Source organism: Triturus cristatus, chromosome 1_2, assembly GCF_964204655.1.
Source record: "Triturus cristatus chromosome 1_2, aTriCri1.1, whole genome shotgun sequence".
NCBI lineage: Eukaryota > Metazoa > Chordata > Amphibia > Caudata > Salamandridae > Triturus > Triturus cristatus.
The window spans coordinates 581,857,037-581,877,061 of NC_140580.1; the positions used below are offsets into that span (position 1 = coordinate 581,857,037).

General features: G+C 45.3%; 1 protein-coding gene across 2 annotated transcripts in view; it reads right to left on the minus strand.

The window, feature by feature from the left end:
* Window positions 1–20,025, minus strand: part of CYP17A1 (cytochrome P450 family 17 subfamily A member 1) — a 282,729-nt gene that overhangs the window by 97,696 nt on the left and 165,008 nt on the right. For both annotated transcript variants that reach the window (XM_085606579.1, XM_085606582.1), the window contains one exon: window positions 14,937–15,152. In XM_085606579.1, coding sequence (XP_085462705.1) covers window positions 14,937–15,152 — 216 coding nt within the window. The remainder of the gene's footprint in view (window positions 1–14,936; window positions 15,153–20,025) is intronic.

Sequence of the window (20,025 nt, forward strand, 5' to 3'; positions counted from 1 at the left end):
ATGTTTAACATATAATGTGACATCAACGGCATACATGGAGACTAGCACAACTTGAGAGGCAAAGGCAAGGCTGTGGTGGGCTTGATGTTGAATGAGATGTGCGGCCAAGGGCTCCATGGCAATAGCAACAAGCATTTGCAATGCAATAGGTCTCGCATTTATACGAGTTTGAGTTATTGGCATTGTAAATGACAATGCTTTTTATTTAAGTTTGGCAACATAAATAAAAGGCACTGTCATTTACAATGCCAATAGCACAAACTCGTATAAAAGCGAGATCTATTGCTTTGCAAATGCTTGTTTAAGTGTTACCACTTGATCACCCTATAGCTAAAACCCGGTGAAAGTGTGGTGTTAGACTGAATGACGAACTAATGGTATATCAACCCGTGTGTGTAAAACCTTGGTAAGGTTAGACCAGGAAGTACCTCCAATGCGGTTAAAGCACTGTAATTCTGCAAGTAAAACACTCTGCGTAAATTTGCAGTCTAACTCGGATTACCAAGTGATTAGTAACGTAAACAACAAAAACAGCATCTCTCTAATGCCGAAGTCTTGCCACTATATCAGTAAAGAGCACGATCTACGGAAGGTAAAAGATGGGAATGAGTATCATGAGAGCGCATGTATACGTGGCCCCGAACACCAGGAATTAAACGAGCGTCTGCTTACCAGAAGATCGTCATTTAACGTCCCGATTCTATGAAAGAGAAAGTCTATGTAAATAATCTGTGTAACTCTAGGCCGTAACGGAGGAACTGAAATGCAGTGCTTAATTCCTAAACAACTCCCCGCTCTTGCCTTCAAACGTTGCGTGCGCGAGAAAACCACGTGACCGCTGGAAGTTGTGTGCACGTCAAGACGTGTGGGAATTTTCTTTTATAAGGAAGGAAAGTGATCATACAAGCCTATGCAACTTTATTGAAAGGTGACAACCACCTTATTTTACACAAAACAAAGAAGCCAATCAACCATGATACGAAATCGGGGTGTCAATCTAGTACCCCTTCAAAGTAACACGTGCTTAAAACGTGAAAAATATACTCGTGCATCTTTGTAGATAAACATGCTTACTAAGTGAAAAAACGCAACCATGAAACAGAGAATCAAAACTAAGAAATAAAAAAAATAAGTCGAAATCCAAAGTTTGCGGCATGAGACAGCTTGATAATGGCTGTGCCAGGGACTGGGAGCAAGGAGAAGGTAGGGATTGAAAATTGAGTGGGTTTTAGAGAGAAGGAGGGAGGGAAGAAGAAAGCAGAAGGTGCGAATTTGAACATAACAGCTGCCCACTTTGGAAGTGGAGTACTAGGATTGGCTCCAAATCCAGTGGTTCTGAAAAAAATCGCTTTACCTCCCCACCCCGTGCCTAAACAGGAATGTGACCATGAGTCATGTAAAACAGCACAAAAATAGACGTGGTAATTTTATGTACGAGAATGCGGCAATACTGAACGTTTTACCTTGCATGTAGTATATTCTTGGAAATGGCATACTTAAGTAAATGTCTGTACTGTGTTAAAGTTAACCAGACTCTAGTAGACTGGCTAACCATTGAGTTCAGAATGTGGAAAAACGTGGAAGCTCTGTGCTTGTTAGTTGGACGAAGTCCCTCTCAAATATGGCCGCCATGTAAAGGAGGCTTCCTTAGTCCTCTTTCCATTATAAACATCCCGCCCTCGCTCTGCGTCCTCGGCAGCAGCAACGATCGTCCAACACTGGTTGTTGCTGTGGCGTTTGCAGGTGAGAGAAGAGGCGGCAATATTATAAAACCAGTAGGCGATGTGCGATTACGGGGTATGAGCAAATAATGATGAAAAGTGCAATATATAATAAAAGAAAACGAGGCCTGATGGGCACAGAAAACATGTATTGCGCAAGAGACAGAAAGTAAATAACAGCGGCATGTGATAAAAGCAAAAGGATGGGACGGTGTATAATTAAAACAAGAAGGGCTGGGCGAGAAGGGAGGGGGGAATGCCAGCAACAGAGGAGCCCGCGAAAGTGAAAGTGATCGTGATTACGATCGCTACAGAGGAAAGACACATGGCGCTGCGCGCGTGCACGTTCACGTGCACTGTAGCTTTAGGCCACGGCAGTACTTTGAAAAGCCCAGTTATAATATGTCTCTTCGAGCCTTTGGCTCGCGAGACCTAAAAAGAATAGGGGAGAGCGGACAACCCTGCTGCATGCCCTGTGAGACCCAGAACGATGGGGAGACCACTCCATTAATCCGGAGCTGCGTTGTGGGACCAGCATACAGAAGACCAATGAGTTGAATAAATCTGGGGCTAAACCCCAGATGTGCCAATAGAGCAAATAAGTATGACCACTCAAGAGAATCAAATGCTTTAGTATCATCAAGAAAAATTGCCGCTGCTGCAATTGAAGGCTCTATTGCCTGAAGGATTGCAAAGGAAGTGCGTACATTCTGCGTGATGGCCCTACCCAGGACAAAGCCCAATTGATCTGGGTGAGAAATAAGAGGAAGCCGCAGGGGGAACAGCGATGCGATTAACTTGGCCACATTTTTACTATCCACATCAATCATGTATAACTGCCTGTAACGCTGCGGAACCTTATCAGTCTTCAAAATGGTGACAATGAGTGCCTCTCTTAGAAACTGGAGTAATTCGCCCTTTCAAAGGATCCGCTACACATGTTGATAAGATGTGGGCCAGGAGGCGTGCATACTCCTTGTAAAACGCAGCCAATAGGCCGTCCTGGTCAGGGGCCTTATCTCCCGGGAAAGCATTAATAACCTGTATGACCTCTGGGAAGTGTTCATCTAAAAAATGGCAATGTCCCTCCTTAAGCCAAAGCAAATGAATCGAATCAAAGGATGTAGTAAGGTCCGGATGGGTGCTCCTGTGCCGTGCTGTATAGAGAGGTGAAGGACATTGTTTCCTTCTACACTGCCTCCTGGCCAGCGATCAGCTCATCCTCCTCGATGGGAAGCATTGCAATCATTAGCCCAGGGTTTATGAAGCAGGCCCGCAAGATCTTGCCTGCTCGAGCTCCTTCACCGTTATCTCCTAGCCTGCACCTTCTGTCTGAGATAGTGTGTTTCTCGCAGAGCGGCCTCCTCAAATTCATCTATTTTGCTGCATATATTACTCAGCACCTCAGCTTGCCGGGTAGCAAAATATTCGCATTCAGGAGCCCTTACCTCACCTTCAAATCGTTTTACAACTCCACTCCCCCCCACCCGAAGCTCTCAAAGGATTCCCCGCCTGCTTGGCTATGCATTCCCCTTTTCACTGATTTGCAAGCCTCCTAAAGCACAGAGGGGGATTAATTCAACCGTGCCCATATTATGGTTGAAGACTTCAATTAACGCTACGCGCACACCTTCGCAGAATGCTTGATCCCTCAGGGCTTCAGGCAGAAACCTCCAAGTGAATGCCCAACCAGAGTATTTTGAGACTGAAAGTTCAAGCATAACTGGGGAGTGGTCGGAGAAGGTTCTCGCAAGTGAGAGACAGCCGTCACCCATGCCTCCACATCTCTGGATGTGAGCCAGTAGTCAATCCATGACCAGGTGGAATTTGCTGAAGACACACAGGTTCCCCCCTCTCTGTCCACATGTCTAACCATCCAAACATCTGTTAACCCATTATCTGCCATGAGAGAGCAAAGTTGGACAGCCACCCAGGGATGAGAGTGGCGGGGAGCACCATATCTATCATGTTGTGGATCGAGTATAGCATTGAAATCTCCCCCCTACACTACTGCGCCTGGCCCCAACATGTCTGTCTGTCTGTCTCCAGAGCGCCGCAAAAAAGGTTGCTGTCGTCGGTGTTGGGTCCATAAACAGAAACAAGTCTAAGTATGCGTCCCTCAGAAGTGACCGACAATAGCACATATCTCCCCTGTTGGTCACACTTAGTGACCTGCGTATGCAGGTGCAGTCCCTTCCTGATAAGAACTGCCACCCCTCGCACATAATTGGAATAGCACGCTACATGCTGCTCACCCATCCAGCCTGCTCGCAGGCATGTGACAGTGTGTCTGGTCCAGTGTACTTCCTGAAGGAAGAAAATATCTGCACTGTGACGCCTCAGACACGCCAGAACCAGCCTCGCTTAGTGCCCATCATTCAAGCCTTGTGTATTCCAAGTAATGGACTTCAGGGGCGCCCTGTGTGTTACCGTGGTGTTGGGCAAAAAGCTCCCTTATGCCACAAGCTAGGCAGGCCCTCCCGTGCACATTAGCATGAATTAGTGCAGCCAAAGCGGATAGAAAGGAAAGGGGGAAGGACGGAGAGCAGAATGGTAAGAGTAGCTGTTGAAACTCCCCCAATAACTTCCACCTCCCACCACTACAGCCCCCCAATCAGGCTGAGTACACACCACCCACCCCTGCCAAAGCCACAGAAGGCTAGCGATACGTTTCCACATGGAAATCATCCCAAGGGGGCTCACCGGTCACCCAGCACCTCCCAGCCAGCAGTGACTGGGAGGCCGGCACAGGGAGGCAGTCTGCTGCCGCCGAGCACAAATACAGCAGAGGAAGGAACGCTGAGAATAAACACCTAGCACCTTACAAGTTTGAAGAACCCTTTGGAATGGACCCCCTGACTCACCCACCCCAGCATAACCAGGATCTACACATGTACATTACATAATATGGGTATCATAACAAATACACACAGTCATTATCTTCTGCTTTTAAAATGTGGGGCTAATGCTAACTGGCATAACTGAATCTTTAGTACATAATGTTTCACAAAGAATAGTTCACAAAGGCGTTGATGTATGAAGGTCTGATGTCACACGTAGACTGCAGAGTAACCGCACACCTTCCACATGTGACAGCATGGCTTCAGGACACCACTGCATGCCTGAACAGCTGTTGCCTAAAACTGCAGCCACCACATGTCAAATAAAGCTTTTTTGACAAGTGCAAATGCCTACTTTTCACTTTACCTAAGTCACCTATAGGAGGCTCCTTGAAGCCCTCGAAATCTGGGTGCATAATCTGTAAATGTGTGGTGTGTTAAACATGGAACACGTGTGCTGTTACATATTTCAAAGTACTTTCTCACTGCATAGGCTGCAGTGGCCTTTTCTTATTGTAAAGGCCTGCTTATGTATAGATGTCATACTTTACACAGACTGGCTTTGGGAAGTATTGCATAATAGTTTAGGAATCCTAACAATACTCATAAAATATCTAATTCATTTGGGATTTTGAGTGTTTGATAAGCAAGGCTCAGATAATATTTTAATAAAATCTTGCCATCTCCTGGTAAAGGCTGGATTTTCTTTAAACCAGTTAGTTATACCATGATCCTCTTCTTCCAGTGACAATAATTAACTTCTCTACCTCTGCTGATTAGGAGTGAAATAACTCTGGGAAGAACAAAAGCCTGTGGTAATCTAGCAGATATCTGGCAAGAAGACACAGGGAAGTTAATTACAAAGAACCCCTCCATGGCTATCTTAGAATGTGGGGTTGGCGTGGCTGAGCTGCAGAACATGGCGGCTGCAACTTGAGGGTGCTCCATGCAGCTCGCTGAATCCTGCCACACACAGCTGCAGAGGAACCCATTTGAGCCTCCCGGCCTGCCCATCTGCACTTCTGTGATGCGGACTGAGGCCTGTTGCTGTGTCCTTACTCCCTGAGGGCTCAGTGGGTCAGGAGTCCACAACTGTGAGGCTAGGCGCACTTCCTCCGCCAACTGAAGGGTCCAGAGGACGCGCCTCGAGTGCGCTGTTGGTGGTGACTGCCCTGCACATTGCGGCTCAGTGGGGGGCCTGGACTTTGCTTGATTGCAGCCCATGGACCTCTGAGATGCGCACCATGTGGAGCAGCCCGGCGCAGCACTAGCGGTGTCCCTTCCTCAGTGGCTGACGAAGCTTGCCAGTGTTGGAGGACTGGGGGAGGGGCAAGAACACCACACAGCCGGGTGAGTGACCCCCCCCCTCCTGGCCACATAATTCTGAGAATGGTGTTCTCCCCGTGCTGCATTTCTGGCTGGCTGGGTTTCTGGGCTGCTCGTGCCCCCTTACTGGATGTCCCATTGTTTGAGACGGGCCCAGAGGTGAAATGGTTTTGCTCTAAATCTACAATCTGTATGGCTGTGGACGTGGGTGACCCACGGAATGTGGACTAGCCGCTGGCGGTGATCAGACCTTTTACTGGGGCCTCTGCAACTATCTCCACTGGCACATAACCATTGCCTCCTGCTGGCTTGATCCACCCCAGCACTCCCTGAATGCTCAATTCCCTGCCATGCTTTTGGATGTCAACGCAGGTTGAGGTGGGTCAGGAGCTGTTTCTCATTTGGGGTTGGGTCACCACTTGACAGTGACTCTACTGCATCACGTCCTGCCATGCCTGCTGCCTGATATCTGGAGGACCTTACTTTGTATAGGTAGAACACATGTAGGCACGCTCGGCAACCAAATACTCGCTCACAGTTCCTAGTGGGTTCCTGGACCATAGCCTTTCTGCAACCCTACCCCAAGACAACTCCCCCACCACAGCTAGTGACGTTTGACAGTAACTTGGCGCGATTGCATATTTCTGCCGTAAGATCTTGGAGAACAGACTTGATAATGCAGAGGGACAGTCACGCCGCAACAATATTCACCTCATTGGCCTCCCGGAGGGAATGGAGGGAGAAGACCCCACTCCCCCGTGATTCATGGAAGAATGGTTTCGGAAACAGGTGGCCCAAGCTCCTTCTCATCTTATTTTATTGTCGAGAGGGCCCACAGGGTCCTCCCTCGGCATCCGCCTCCTGGATCACCTCCAAGACCTCTGATTGTGTGGCTACTCAATTTGACAATGCAAAAGTCATGGCCTTTCCAGATTATACGCTTTCCGTTTAGCTTGTTTATGCAGGTCAAAAAGAAGCTGCGCTGCTTGGGATATAAGTATGCTTTATTGTTTCCTGCTGAACTAAGAGTCACAACCGATAAGCAGTCACATTTCTTTACAGACTCTGAGTCTGCCTGGGACTGGCTGGAGACTCATGAGATTCTGGCACCACCCTCCACACCGATCCCATCATGGCCTTGATACCAGCTTTGCAGGGCCCCCTCCCTTTCCTAGGCACGGCAGAAGCACCAAGACGCAGTGGAAGCACTGGCATCATTATAGGATTTATCCACCATCCCTCGATTGTGGTTTTACAGTTCCATCATCTCTTGTGATGAAGTTTTCTCGGGGTGTTGGACCTGGATACAATGGAGATGTTGGTGATCATGGTGCAATCGGCAGGTGACCTGCTTTAGCCCCCCTACCTGGGATCCCCAGTGGGGCATCCTTGACTCTGACTCCTTCACGCACATTCCCTGGTTCAAGGGTATATGAGCTTCCCCTTCCGGGGGTTGGCACCTCTTCATCTTTACTGCATTGGTGCAGGCTTTCTTTTTTTTTTTTTTTTTTTTGAAACCGTTTATTGCAATCTCAAGTATATACAAGTATGGGCCTACAACCTTCCGGCCGGCCGCTAGAGTGACAGGAGCACATGACAAACTTACAACAGGGCACTTGGCGTTACAGAGAAGCAAATCAAGAGACATCAACGACGTGGGCCACATGACTCTAAGCCCACAATACGGTTTCATTTTATACACACGCAACAACATAGAAAAAACACACCCGCAAGGCAACCCGCAATCGAAGGTAATCACACGTGCTCCTCGAATGAGGGACCCCGACCATCCACAGGAATCTGAGGAGGGGGAAGGGAAACAGGTCCAGGACTGGGGGAACTCTGTGCCCAGGGCTGGGGGAGGGGGTCAACTAGGGGGACGGAGCCGGTGAGGCAGCCGGCAGCAGTGGTGGCTCGCAGATACCCCCGCGGTAGGCGTTCCAGGGGCCCCATATTTTCACCCACGCCCCAGGCTTGCCCCTCGCCACATACACCACCTTTTCTCGGAACATGCACCAATCCATATTTTCTTGCCAGGCCGACACCGCCGGGGGCCGCTGGGATCCCCACAGTTGAGCGATGTCACGCTTAGCTATCATATATCCCAGAGTCACCCATCGCGTCTGCGGAACCGAGTAATCAGTTGGTTCCCACACATTCAGCAAGCATCTCCTCGCTTCAGGCAACAGCGCGACATGCGTAACCAGTCGCAAGACCTCATGCACACCACGCCAGAATCGCTCCACCTTCGGGCATTCCCACAAAATATGCAAAAAAGTCGCCAAAGCACCACACCCACGCTTACATAACCCATCCTCAGCATAACCCATACGCAGAAGCCTTGGCCCCGTCATGTAAACCCGGTGGAGTATCTTAAGCTGGACGAAGCGAAGGCGAGCCGGTATGGCCACCTCCTTCGGAGAGGCCACCGCGGAAATCCAGTCTTCGTCGTCCAACTCCAGCCCGTCGGCAACCCAAGCCTCACGGAGGCCGGCCAGCAGGCCCGAGCGGTCATTAATCAATTTTTTGTATATAAGGGAGATCGTGCTGTCCGGAACGTGGCCATCCAGCACTCTATCCTCCAGGGGGGAAGACTCCGGGATGGAGGCGACGTCTGGGAAGACGGAGCCCAGCGCGTGACGGACCTGCAAGTACCGAAAGTATTCGCTGCCCTGCAGCTGAAACTCCGTCTGCAGCGTCTCGAGGCTTTCTTTTGTTGACTCACCTCTAATTCTTGTGCTGCCTCCGGAGTGGTCCAGACCTCCCCACTGTGTACTCTGGATCACTCCCCACAGACTTTGAAGCTGCTTAGATGCTGTATCTTCCTGTTCTTTCATTTCTTATTGAGCAAGCGCAGTAGTTTCTCAGTTGTCAGGCCTCCCCTCTCCACCATGCTCCTCTGCTGGGAAACTAACTTTTGTGGGGTTCTATTTTGGGCCTATGCCCTCGATTTAATGGTTGGGGGTTGTTTTGTTGGAGGCTCCTTTAACACATAGTTTCTGACATTAGGAAATCAGATTCACTCTTTAAGGGCCACTATCCTTGTTTAGTCTGGCTTTACCTTGATCTAGCAGGTATTTGTTATGCTGTCCTGTTGTACTTCCAACTGTACTATGCGCAAGTCAGTATAATTTGCTTACATGGAATGTCAGGGCGATGAATTCTCCCCACAAATTTTACAAAATCCATTCCACTTTGGTCCAGTGGAAAATGCATATCCCTGTTCTGCAAGAAACCCATCTGCTGGCTCTGGGGGGTTCTGAGGACTTTGCATCACATGGCAGGGTCAATTGTGTGGTATTAGCTTCGCTGCATATGCCATGGGGGGTGGTACTTTGGTTCAGGGGTGGAGTCTCGTTCGATGCAATTGCTACTAGAATCGATATAGATGGCTACATTGTGTTGCTTCGGGCCAGTTGGGTGGCTTTTTTCCAGGTACTTGGGGGAATTTACAGCTTCAACATGCTCAGACTAGTGTTTGGGCCACTCTCTCTGACTGTTTTCTAGACTGGGTCGCGATCCCCTAGTTGTTAGGGGGAGAACTTAAATATGTAATAGACACGTCCCTAGCTCGTTCAACATCCACACTTACAAAATCTTCAGCTATACCAGCATCAAGAGTGCTCCTGGCTTGGCTAGAAAGATGGCAACTAGGATGTATCTGGCACCTAAATTTCCTGTAGCTCCTGATCTGATTTTTATTTTGCTTTGGTCTAATTTTGTTCATTTTATTTCTCTTCCTCTTTTTGAATAAATTGGAATGGGAATTTTACATACTAATTTCTTGGTTTTAGCATGGTTGTAGTGCTACTTAGGTACTTTAAATACATTTCTTTGAGGAAAAGCCTGCGACGTTGTGCCATAAGCTACCTGTGTTAAGTCCAGGTTTTCCTCATTGAACTATATTTATCTAACAAGACAAACTAGTTAATGATCCAGAAAATCTCAGTTTACATGAATAATAATGAACACCAGGGTCTTTTATTTAAAAATAAAGGATTTTAGCCACCTTTTTGGTTTGTGGACTGATCATCTTGGTATACATGTGTAAAGGGAACTAAACAAGTGGTCCTGAAAAGGCTCTTTCTTTCACAAAGTATCATCGACACTCAAGTGGACCGCTAATTTGCCAATAAGCATGCCATACCTAGGTGTGATCAATGTAGTTCAAGTTAAGAAAGTTTGTAGGTCACGTCACTAGCAGAAAACTCCAAAGCAAACAATAGAATCTGAAAGTAAACTGCCATGTTTTTCTTTAGTCAATTTCATAATTTTAGGCAAATACATTTGGGAAGCACAAAACTTTGGACGTTCAGTCAATGGCGTACATTTGCCCAATTTGTTTTTGTATAGGATAAACATCTCACCATCCACATTGCCAAAGTATGCTTGCTGGCCTGGGGAAAAATCCTTCAAATTTGTTCAGCTTTCTTTTCTAAATATTTCACATTTTGAGGTCAGTTGGTGAATTTCCCTTTCATATCAGGAACCCAGTTCTTCACAGTTGTCAAAAGTCCTGATCAAAGGAAGGCTAACACTTTGTCAAGCGTTGAAAAATGACTTCACTCTTATGTGTTTATATATGCCATTGTCTGATTTGAAGGTCACATACCAAAAGGACAGTACATCCAGAAATATGATATGCACACAATTATATTATTTCCCTGTGAGGCTTTGGTTTCCATGTTGTTTGTTCTCTCTAAGCATAGATCAATAAAGTGCCCTGCAGAGGTTGTCCTGAGGAAGTATTTCATATTTTTCTATGCTTAAGAGAGGATTTGAAGACTGTGAGAAACATAATATCCATCTTCTAGGCCATTTGATAACTTGAGCAGATATACAGATCAGGAGAGTTGCGGCAGCAAGAGGTATGTGATTCGGAGAGGGGAAGGCGGGGCACATCGGGTCTTGGCTTATTGTTGAGTACCCTGAGACCACGGGACGGGGAGAAACCCGAACGGTTGCCAACTGTGTCACTTTTGTCTTTTTAAACAAAACTCCCTCCCCTTCACGGTCCCTCCAGTGACGCTTTGCACAGTGGTGTGGTGGTAGCAAATCAGTGCCAGATAGAGCACACAGACTCATTGCTCCTTTCTTTTCTTTTTGTTGCTTTGGGCTTGCAAACTTCTACGAGAGGTGAACCTGGGGAACGCCGCCGAGCTACACAAAAGAAGTGAAGGACAACTTCTATCCTATGTGTCACCCCCTTAGGAAACAACCAAGATGATGTGAAGAATCGTACCTAGGAATGAACTGAACTCTACAAGTGTAATACCTAGAGAACCCTTTCTTATAATAAATACTATCTTGTTATTGCTTCCAAACGGCCTCCTCGTTTCCACCCATCCCTCCGACAGGATTGCTAATGGGTTTTTGGGGAATGGGACAACATGGTCTTCCTCTAGACTAATATTGACCAAATTTTGATCCTTGGCAACAGTTGTAGTGTTGTGTGAGTTAGATATGACGGGACCCATTTGGTTCCTGACGGACTCCGTAAAACAGTGACGTGAGTTAGTGGGTGTTGTAGATGGAATTCATGATGTAGAATGCTCAGTTAATAGTTACACACTGAGGAATAAAGACATGTTATACCAAGGTCCAGGTGTGGCATGATCATTTGCATATACTAGGGCTGGAGAGCCTCTATATCTGTGACCTACGATTTACCCTGAATTCTTGTGCAAATTTAAACCCTTGTGGAATGATCCAGTCACCAGTTCTGTAGGTTTGAAATCTCATCAACGGAACAGATGTTTTTGTCTGTAAAGGTGACCTTAGCGACTGTAGTGACTCTATGGGGAGAAAGGGTCTCATCCTTTCCACATGCAAGATTTCTATGTATCTGTGGGTTGCACAGTGGCTCAAAAAGGGCGGATACTGTGGTTTGGTTTTCAATTCGAAAACAATTGTCTATTCTTCAGTGTTGGAAAATTCTGTACTAGCATGCATGCCTCTGTGGAGGTTTGTTTGACCACGTGCTGTCTCTCCTAACCTCTTTGGCGTGAAATACAACAGTGTGTTGGGTATTTACTATCTCTGTCCAGATCAGACTTCTGCACATAGAAACTGTTTTCTTCTTATTTTAATAAATCAGAGAAAGGTGAGACAAATTTGGAAAAAAGAAAGGTTCATTAAAGAGATTGTTTTGACCTCTTTGTAAGTATACTCGCCACCACTATACTATTCAACGTTCCTATGCCCAACATAATGTTTCTCTCTTTTTTGCCTTGTCAGTAATACATCTAATTTTCAAGTAAAGATGCAGTTTCACTTGAGTTATGTTTACGACATTTCACTTTGGTTACAGGATTCCCAAGAGTGTAAACATCCTGCTTTCTCTATTTTGTGGTGCATGGAAAAAAGGTTTTTAACTGTTGATTGAATGACATCATCAACACAGTAGGAGCTACAGGGGGAGAAAAAGCCAGGCCGCCCCCCACTCAACGCACTATAAACAACAATTGGCCTGACCAGAAATGTACACCTAGTACTACAAATTTGATACTGGAGGGGTTTCCCATACTTTTCAACTCCCTCACACAGGTGTTCCCTATCACTAGTCAAAGTGTTGTGGTGTATCAGTTTATAACAAAATATGTCAAATTACTACTGGGGTTCCAGTTATAAACTTCATGCGAGATTCACTTCAGACCAGCTGGTTGCGGAGATTCCTCATACCTGCAACCATCCTTTAGTGGCACACGCGTCAGCCGATCACTCGCCTGCACGACTTGGTAGTGGGGACGGGACTTTGGCAGTTACCCCATGGGCACGTGATGGGCTGACGCGTGTGCCACTAAAGGATGGTGGCAGGTATGAGGAATCTCTGCAACCAGCTGGTCTGATGTGAATCTCGCATAAAGTTTATAACTGGAACCCCAGTAGACCTGAAGAAGTTGCACAACCTTATTGCAACGAAACATGTTGGCTCAAGGAAATTGATTATGGTTTGATTGAAACCATTTTTAATTGGGAAAGCTTACAGCACTCTATAAAGTTACGTCGAGCTAGTAAGCTTTACCGGTTTTTAATGGTGAGAATTATATATTTGCATTCTCACAGGGGTCCAGTGGGCACTTGCAACGACACTATGCACTGACAGTTCATTTACATTCAGGTTTCACTGTTTTCTCTATTCTTCATTGATTTTGAGATTTTCACGATAGAACACACACTTTTCTTTTTCCGCATGGAGAGAAAGTAACCTGTGATGATAAGTGGGTGTGCTGGTGAGTACCAGCCAGCAACCTCTTTGGTGTTACGACCGTGAGGTGCTTTCTCTCCTTTCTCACACTTTTCTATCTTTGGGTGGAATGGCTCTATGATGGTAATTTGACGTCTTTTGTTTTAAACTGATACACCACGATACTTTGACTAGTGATAGGGAACACTTGTGTGAGGGAGCTGAAAAGTATGGGAAACCCCTCCAGTGTCAAATTTGTAGTACAGGTGTACATTTCTGGTCAGGCCAATTGTTGTTGATTGAATGATAACTGTACTGATATCAAGACCAAAGACGTATTGATGACTTGGAATACTAGCTGCACCTACTAGGGACCTCTCGTACATGTGATGATTTGTCAGACTACCTCTAGCGGAATCCATAAATCACTGGAAGGTCAAGACATAGATGGATAAGCTAGAACACCTCAGAGTTGTACAAATGGAAAAAGCCATGGCACCATGCTTTGCTTCAAGGGAGGGTGGTGGTGGCAGAAAGGCAGAACAAGTTAGTAAGGTGGCAGGTCTCTTACTCTTGAAATGGTTTCTATATATTTGCTGACAGGGATAAGCTTTCCTCTCATAATATATGTAGCTAGTGCTTATGCCATGTGGCCTATTGTACTTTGATCATCATGGCTCTTCCTCCTTTGGGAAGGCACAAGCTTGCTATTCTATTCTAATGTTCAGAAATGCTAACAAAGATGATACGGTGGTAGAGAATACATAGTTACTTTCCTGTAACACTAGCTTTCCATCAAGGGTATCATGGGTATCTTCAACATATTCATAACCAATCCACTCTTTTCCCTTTAGTGTCATCTGAATTGAAGCAGAGCTTTAGTTTGTCACCCTACTTCCTTCACTAGACCATCAAAACCATTTGAAGAACTAGCTGCTATTGTGCTACACCCTCTGATTGAGGGCCATACACAGTTTGTGAGGTCCTATGCCTATAGGGCAGTCAGCATCTTTTTTGTTTTTTATTTTATATGTGTGCATGTTTTAACTGAATATATAACATTAGAATGCATGCTTTTACAACGTAGTCTTTACATCACACTTACCATTACATTGCATGATTTCACAACGCATGCCATTACAACGCATTTTTTAAATCTACCATTACAACACATTCCATTACAACGCATACCATTACAACACATAATACTTTTAGGGCAACAGTAGGGTAAGTGTTGGATAGTGTAGGGGTAAAAATTACTATTCCCACTCCAGTGAGTGTAACAGTAGGGAAAGTGTTGGATAGTTTAGGGGTAAAAATTACTATTCCCATGTACCTCAAAAACCATACCCACCCTAATACTAAAAAAATCTCCATTACTTACCTTATATTGCGTTGTAATGGCATGCTTTGTAATGGTATGCGTTGTAATGGCCTGCGTTGTAGTGACGTGTTGTAATGGAATGCACTGCAATGGCATGCAATGTAAAGGCAGTTGTGTTGTAACAGTTGCGTTGTAAAGGTAGGTTGTTGTAATGACTGCGTTGTAATGGATGTTTCCCGCTTTAACTTTATGAAAAGATGAAAGCTAGAAAGGAAATGTTGCCTTTAGATAGGAATTGTTTGGCACAAAAGGATTTGATCTATTTTTCTGGGCTAGTGAAATGTTTCTGTGATATGGCCCTTGGCCCAGTGCAAATTCTACAGGATCCGTTCAACAAGGTGATTAATGGGCAACACACAGACTTTTGAAGAAAATGGAAGGCGGTAACTCAAGCTGCAAGACTAGCTATGACACAGTATTACACATTCTATTATATTTACTGTTGATAATTCCGATAGCTGTAGGTAACTGTTTCATACCTCTGGGTTGTGCATTGCAAAGGCAACAGCCCATTTCAGCACTGTTGTAGTAGTTTCAACGCCAGCTCCGAAGATATCCCCAACAGTCATGAGGAGATGATCATCTGTCATGCCGACCTCCTTCGAGAGAATGCTGCTGTTATTGTTTTCCATATTCAACTTTGCTTTCAAGAGAGCATCCATTAGGTCGTTCACGGTATTGTCACTGTAAGCTTTCTGGAAAAATAACACAACAAACCATGTAAGTAAATATGGGCTCACAAATTCAATTTACAAACTATTTCAAGCCATCACATGCACCTTTGCTGAATTTCCATCATCTTTTCACAATATATTGTTTATTATCTTATGATACAAATAAAAGGCAGTTGTATTTTCATTTTGAAAATGATATTTACATTTCTGAAATTCTCCATATTTTACCAACGCAAAGCATGCATTTTCACAACTGGAGGTGTGATCATTGTGGGAGTTTAGTGACGCTTGAGCAGACAGTTCCAACCAGTGCTTAATTTGTAAGAAAATGAATGCTCGGGTACAAAGAGGGAGCCTCCAGCACCTATGTGGCTGGGTCAAAGGAGAAAAAATGGCCCCATTCATAGGACAAACTTATGAGCAGGTTTGTGCTCCTCCCCAAACATGGCCATGGTCAAGAGGACTGGTCAATGGTTCGGTGGGGTGGTCATATTTGGGTGCAATCCTTAGGCTTTTCTGTATCTCTCTCTCCTTTGTGTGAGAAGCAATGTGTGTGAAGATCTGTAATAGAGGCAATTAATCCTCTTTTTCAAGTTCTCTCAGCTCATCCCTGCCCTTATTGCTGTTCCTACAATCTTTTTTTTAAATTAAATCTTTTTATTATAAACTTGAAACACAAAACGTTTTGCAGACATAGCACTACTACAATTTGTAATGTCAATAAGCCACAAAATGCCTATACTGATGAACACTTAAACTCTCAAAACAGTCACATTGAAATAAAACAATGTGAACACAGGACCTCTGTTTCCATATGAATCAATCAAAATGTATTCGTCCACATAGTCATTTCTATGGATTTCAAGAAAATGTTTGGAAAACATTAAAACCAATTTTCACACCACACTCACCCCAAGATTTTTTCTTATAGACCTCTCTCTACCACTCGTCAAATCACTTTCATACACACTCTCTCCATTCATTCCTCATACATTTTTCACAGTCATGCAAAATTCACAATCCACAAACAATCCAGCAGCCTAACACCCCACCTATTTCACAACAAAGACACACCCTTTTTAGCAACAAGAACAATTTGTACAACTGGCCAGAGAGAAAAAATTCCAATAACATATATATAATTAAACACAATATAGGCAAATTATAAACATTCTAATGGCCAAAGACAGGTTGACGTGTGTCAAAACCCCCCCTTGAATTCCGGGGTTCTCCTCAGGACCGACAAGCTCAATTTAATAACTAGATCAGCCGATCTAGGTCTCTGCTGGCGACGTAATTACTAGTAGCGGTCGTCAATCGCTCACATTTAAATGCTGTTCTGTTCACTCGTGAAATCTTTCTTTAAGGGGAATCCTTCTTTTATTATCCACGATGGAAGGACTGGTCATTCCCGCAGTGGCGCTCGGGTCTTATATTCTTTTGGCGTGAGTCGCGGGACTCAAAAATGTCTGAGGTCTCTTTTTTGGCAATGAGCCGCGGACTGTGGTGTTCCACAATTTGTAATGTCAGCACATTGTTCTCACCCACCCCAAGCAGCATGTCCAAGAGCCACACATCATGAATTAGAATCTTGGGCATTACCCGATCATCTTTATCTATTGTCATGCAAATTACCCCTATGGGCATTCCAGCTTGCCAAAATTTCCCCCCATTTCAGAGGGCATCCTCTACTTTCATAAATCACCCTTTCTGCTAACATTCACCAATCCAGATCTCGTTTTCAGGCACTTATGTCTGGTGGCTGAGTGGAGCCCCAAGATTTAGCAATGTTCCTTTTGACCACAATTAGGCCCATCGTCAGCCACAGTCTAGTGGCCCTCGTTGCATCCGTCACCCCCATACGTTCAACACACATTTCTTAGCTGACAACTCTAAGCCCGCTTCTCCAATTGACCTTAAATAATCAATTATCACAGCCCAATAGGTGTGTATATGTGGGCATTCCCAGAGGGTGTGGAGGAATGTGCCTGTCTTTCCACAGCCCCTTAGACACGGATCATCTCCCGATAACCTCATTTGAACCATATTGGTTCTTGCATAGTACGAATGGTGTAAGATCCTTAACTGAATCCTGTTCCTACAATCTTTTGACCCATATTCCATTTTTCCAATGGTTTCTGCCGATAATCTAGTTCTTTAAGGTGTAACTACGTATTCATTTGCTGCACACACTGCACAAACTCCTCTGCGTGCCACTATTGTCTCTTAAATATAAAAAAGGAGCACAAATATCTAACTTCCTCCGCTAAAAAACCTTGGGTTCAGAAGCTGATCTTATTGTATCTCCATATTGGCTGTCCTCTTAACTTAATTACTCCTTTAGAAAATATTCTTAACTTTGCCCAGCTTCCTGTGCATTAGATGGCATATTGTAGTTTTGCACCTTTACAATCAGAATGATATTCGTGACCAAAACCCAAATTCTCCACTGCTCTATTAAATACTGTCCTACAAGCAGCATTCAGATTCATATTGAAATCCAAAAACAACAATCACATACAGAAAAAGTTACTTACCTGCGGTAATGATTTTTCTGGTGGATACTCTGTCTGCCTGCAAATTCCTCACCTTTAGAACCAACTCCATATCCAGACTGGATCTGGAAAACTTTAAAGTAACAATGTCACCGGTAGAGGTCGCTGGACCCGATCGGTGCCGGAAGTGACATCAGTCTATGTCACTGAGGACATAAAGGGCTCTCCCTAGTGCATCGATATCAATTTCCTTCCCTTTTTTCCATTCCTTCGAGGCGAAAGGAATATTAATATCAATGAAGAATTGCAGTTATGTTATGTTTAATTTATAAAGTGCACGGCTACTCAAAGTGTCCCGGCGCTTACTCCAGAAAAAAAGTGAACTGCACGCACATCGGAAACTAAAAAAGCAATGTTTTAAGCTTTTTCCTAAAAAGCAATGGATCCTGAATGTCCCGAAGTGCCAATTGTAGCACATTCCAAGCCAGACCGGCTTTACGGACAAAAGAATTCGCGCCAAGCCTTTGACGCTTAAACCTAGGAATCTGCATCAACAGCTGGTCAGAGGAGCAAAGCTGTCTGCTAGGTCTATATAAAACAAATCTCTTTTGAAGATAAGTAGGGCCTAGACCATACAGGGCCCAATGTACAATAGATAACATCTTAAATTTCAGCCGAGATTCAACTGGAAGCCAGTGCAAGCTATGTAAATGGATCCGAACACTATGTGTAGATGAAAGACCCAAAAGCAGGCTGGCTGCTGAGTTTTGAACCACTTGCAATTTCTTTAGCCTGGACTACCAACCAAAAGAGCGTTGACATAATCCAATCGGGATAAAATCAAATCCCGGACCACAGTTTCCTTGGCACTGACAGGCAAAGAGGGAGAAACTTTCTCAAAATTTTCAGTGCCGAAGCAAGTTCCTACCAGTTTCTTCACTTGTGTTGAAAAAATCAGGTTTTCGTCAAACCAGACACCGAGGTTTTTTGCGGTGCCCTTACCGATAGTAGGTCGCGGAAAACCCGGAGGCCATAGCCTTTCCCTGAAGTCCACTAGGAACGAGCCATACAAAAGCACTTCAGATTTTTCTTCATTGCACTTCAATTGTGCACTCACCAACCAGTGGAACACGGCAGACAAACAGTGCTGCGCTGCCACAACCGAGTCGTCACCCTCCTTCCAAGAAAACAGAAGCTGAGTGTCATCTGCATAGGCCATCACTTTGGCCCCCAGTGACTCCGCAAGGTAAACCAGCGGGGTCACATAGATGTTAAAAAGAAGAGGGCTAAGTTATGACCCCTGCGGTACACCGGTTGTCAACTGCATAGGCGTGGAGGCACAAGGTGGAAGCCAAACCTGCTGTGACCTTTTTTCCAAAAAGGATCTAATCCAGCACAGCACCGATACCGAAATACCAATTTCCTCTAGGCGATCAAGAAGTAAAAAGTGCGGCACTGTATCGAATGCCGCCGACAGATTAAGCATAACCTCTCCCGCCGGCATCCAAACACTCCTGGACCGCCTCAGTCACCTCCAGCAATGCTGACTCCGTGCTATAAAAAGCACGGAAGCCAGATTGAGCTGGATGAAGCAAACCAGACACCTCTACATAGTTGGTAAACTGAGACGTAACATTGCAGTGCCAAAACATTGTAACATGTAATCTTATTACCTTTCCCTATAACCTCTCCATCAAACAGGGGATGGGCAGGTCAGTGAGGAATATGCAGGTAGGATATGCACCAGAAAGACTTACTATAGCTAAGCAACATTTTCTTCTGATGAATGCTTCTACCTGCCGATTCCCTACTGTAGAACAGATTTTGCAGCAATACGCTTTCCAGGAGTAAGGTTGATCAGTGGCGGCTCCTCCATGGGGGCGTCGCCCCACTGCTTTCTCGCAGTGCGAGAAGGCAGAAATATAAAATGGTAAAACTACCATTTTATGTTTCTGCTTCTCACGCTGCGGGAAAGCAGAAGTGCCTGGAGTGCGTGGTTGGGAGCCGGCAGTTGGGCGGTCCTGTTCGAGGGCAGGGGGGGAGTGGCTTTGCCCACTGTTGTGGGTACTGACTGTTTGGTCGGCCCCAGGGCCGACAAACTCAGTCATGCGCACTCTCCCTTTTTCTCTATGTAGGATGCTGCATGCAGCCTACATAGAGAAAATGGCCCGGCTGGGGCGCTCTCCCCTGCGCTGTTGTGATTGGCTTAGGGGAGCAGGAGGAGGGAGGCTGCCTAAACACGCCAGGGGCAGCAGGAGCTGAGGCGGTGGCCGGGATGCAGTCGCAGAGGAAGGTACGTTTTTTATTTTATGTATATATATATATATAGATTTTCCACTTCCCTCGATTATCCACCACCCTCCCGTGCGAACCCAACCGCCCGTCCGTCCGTTTTGCCG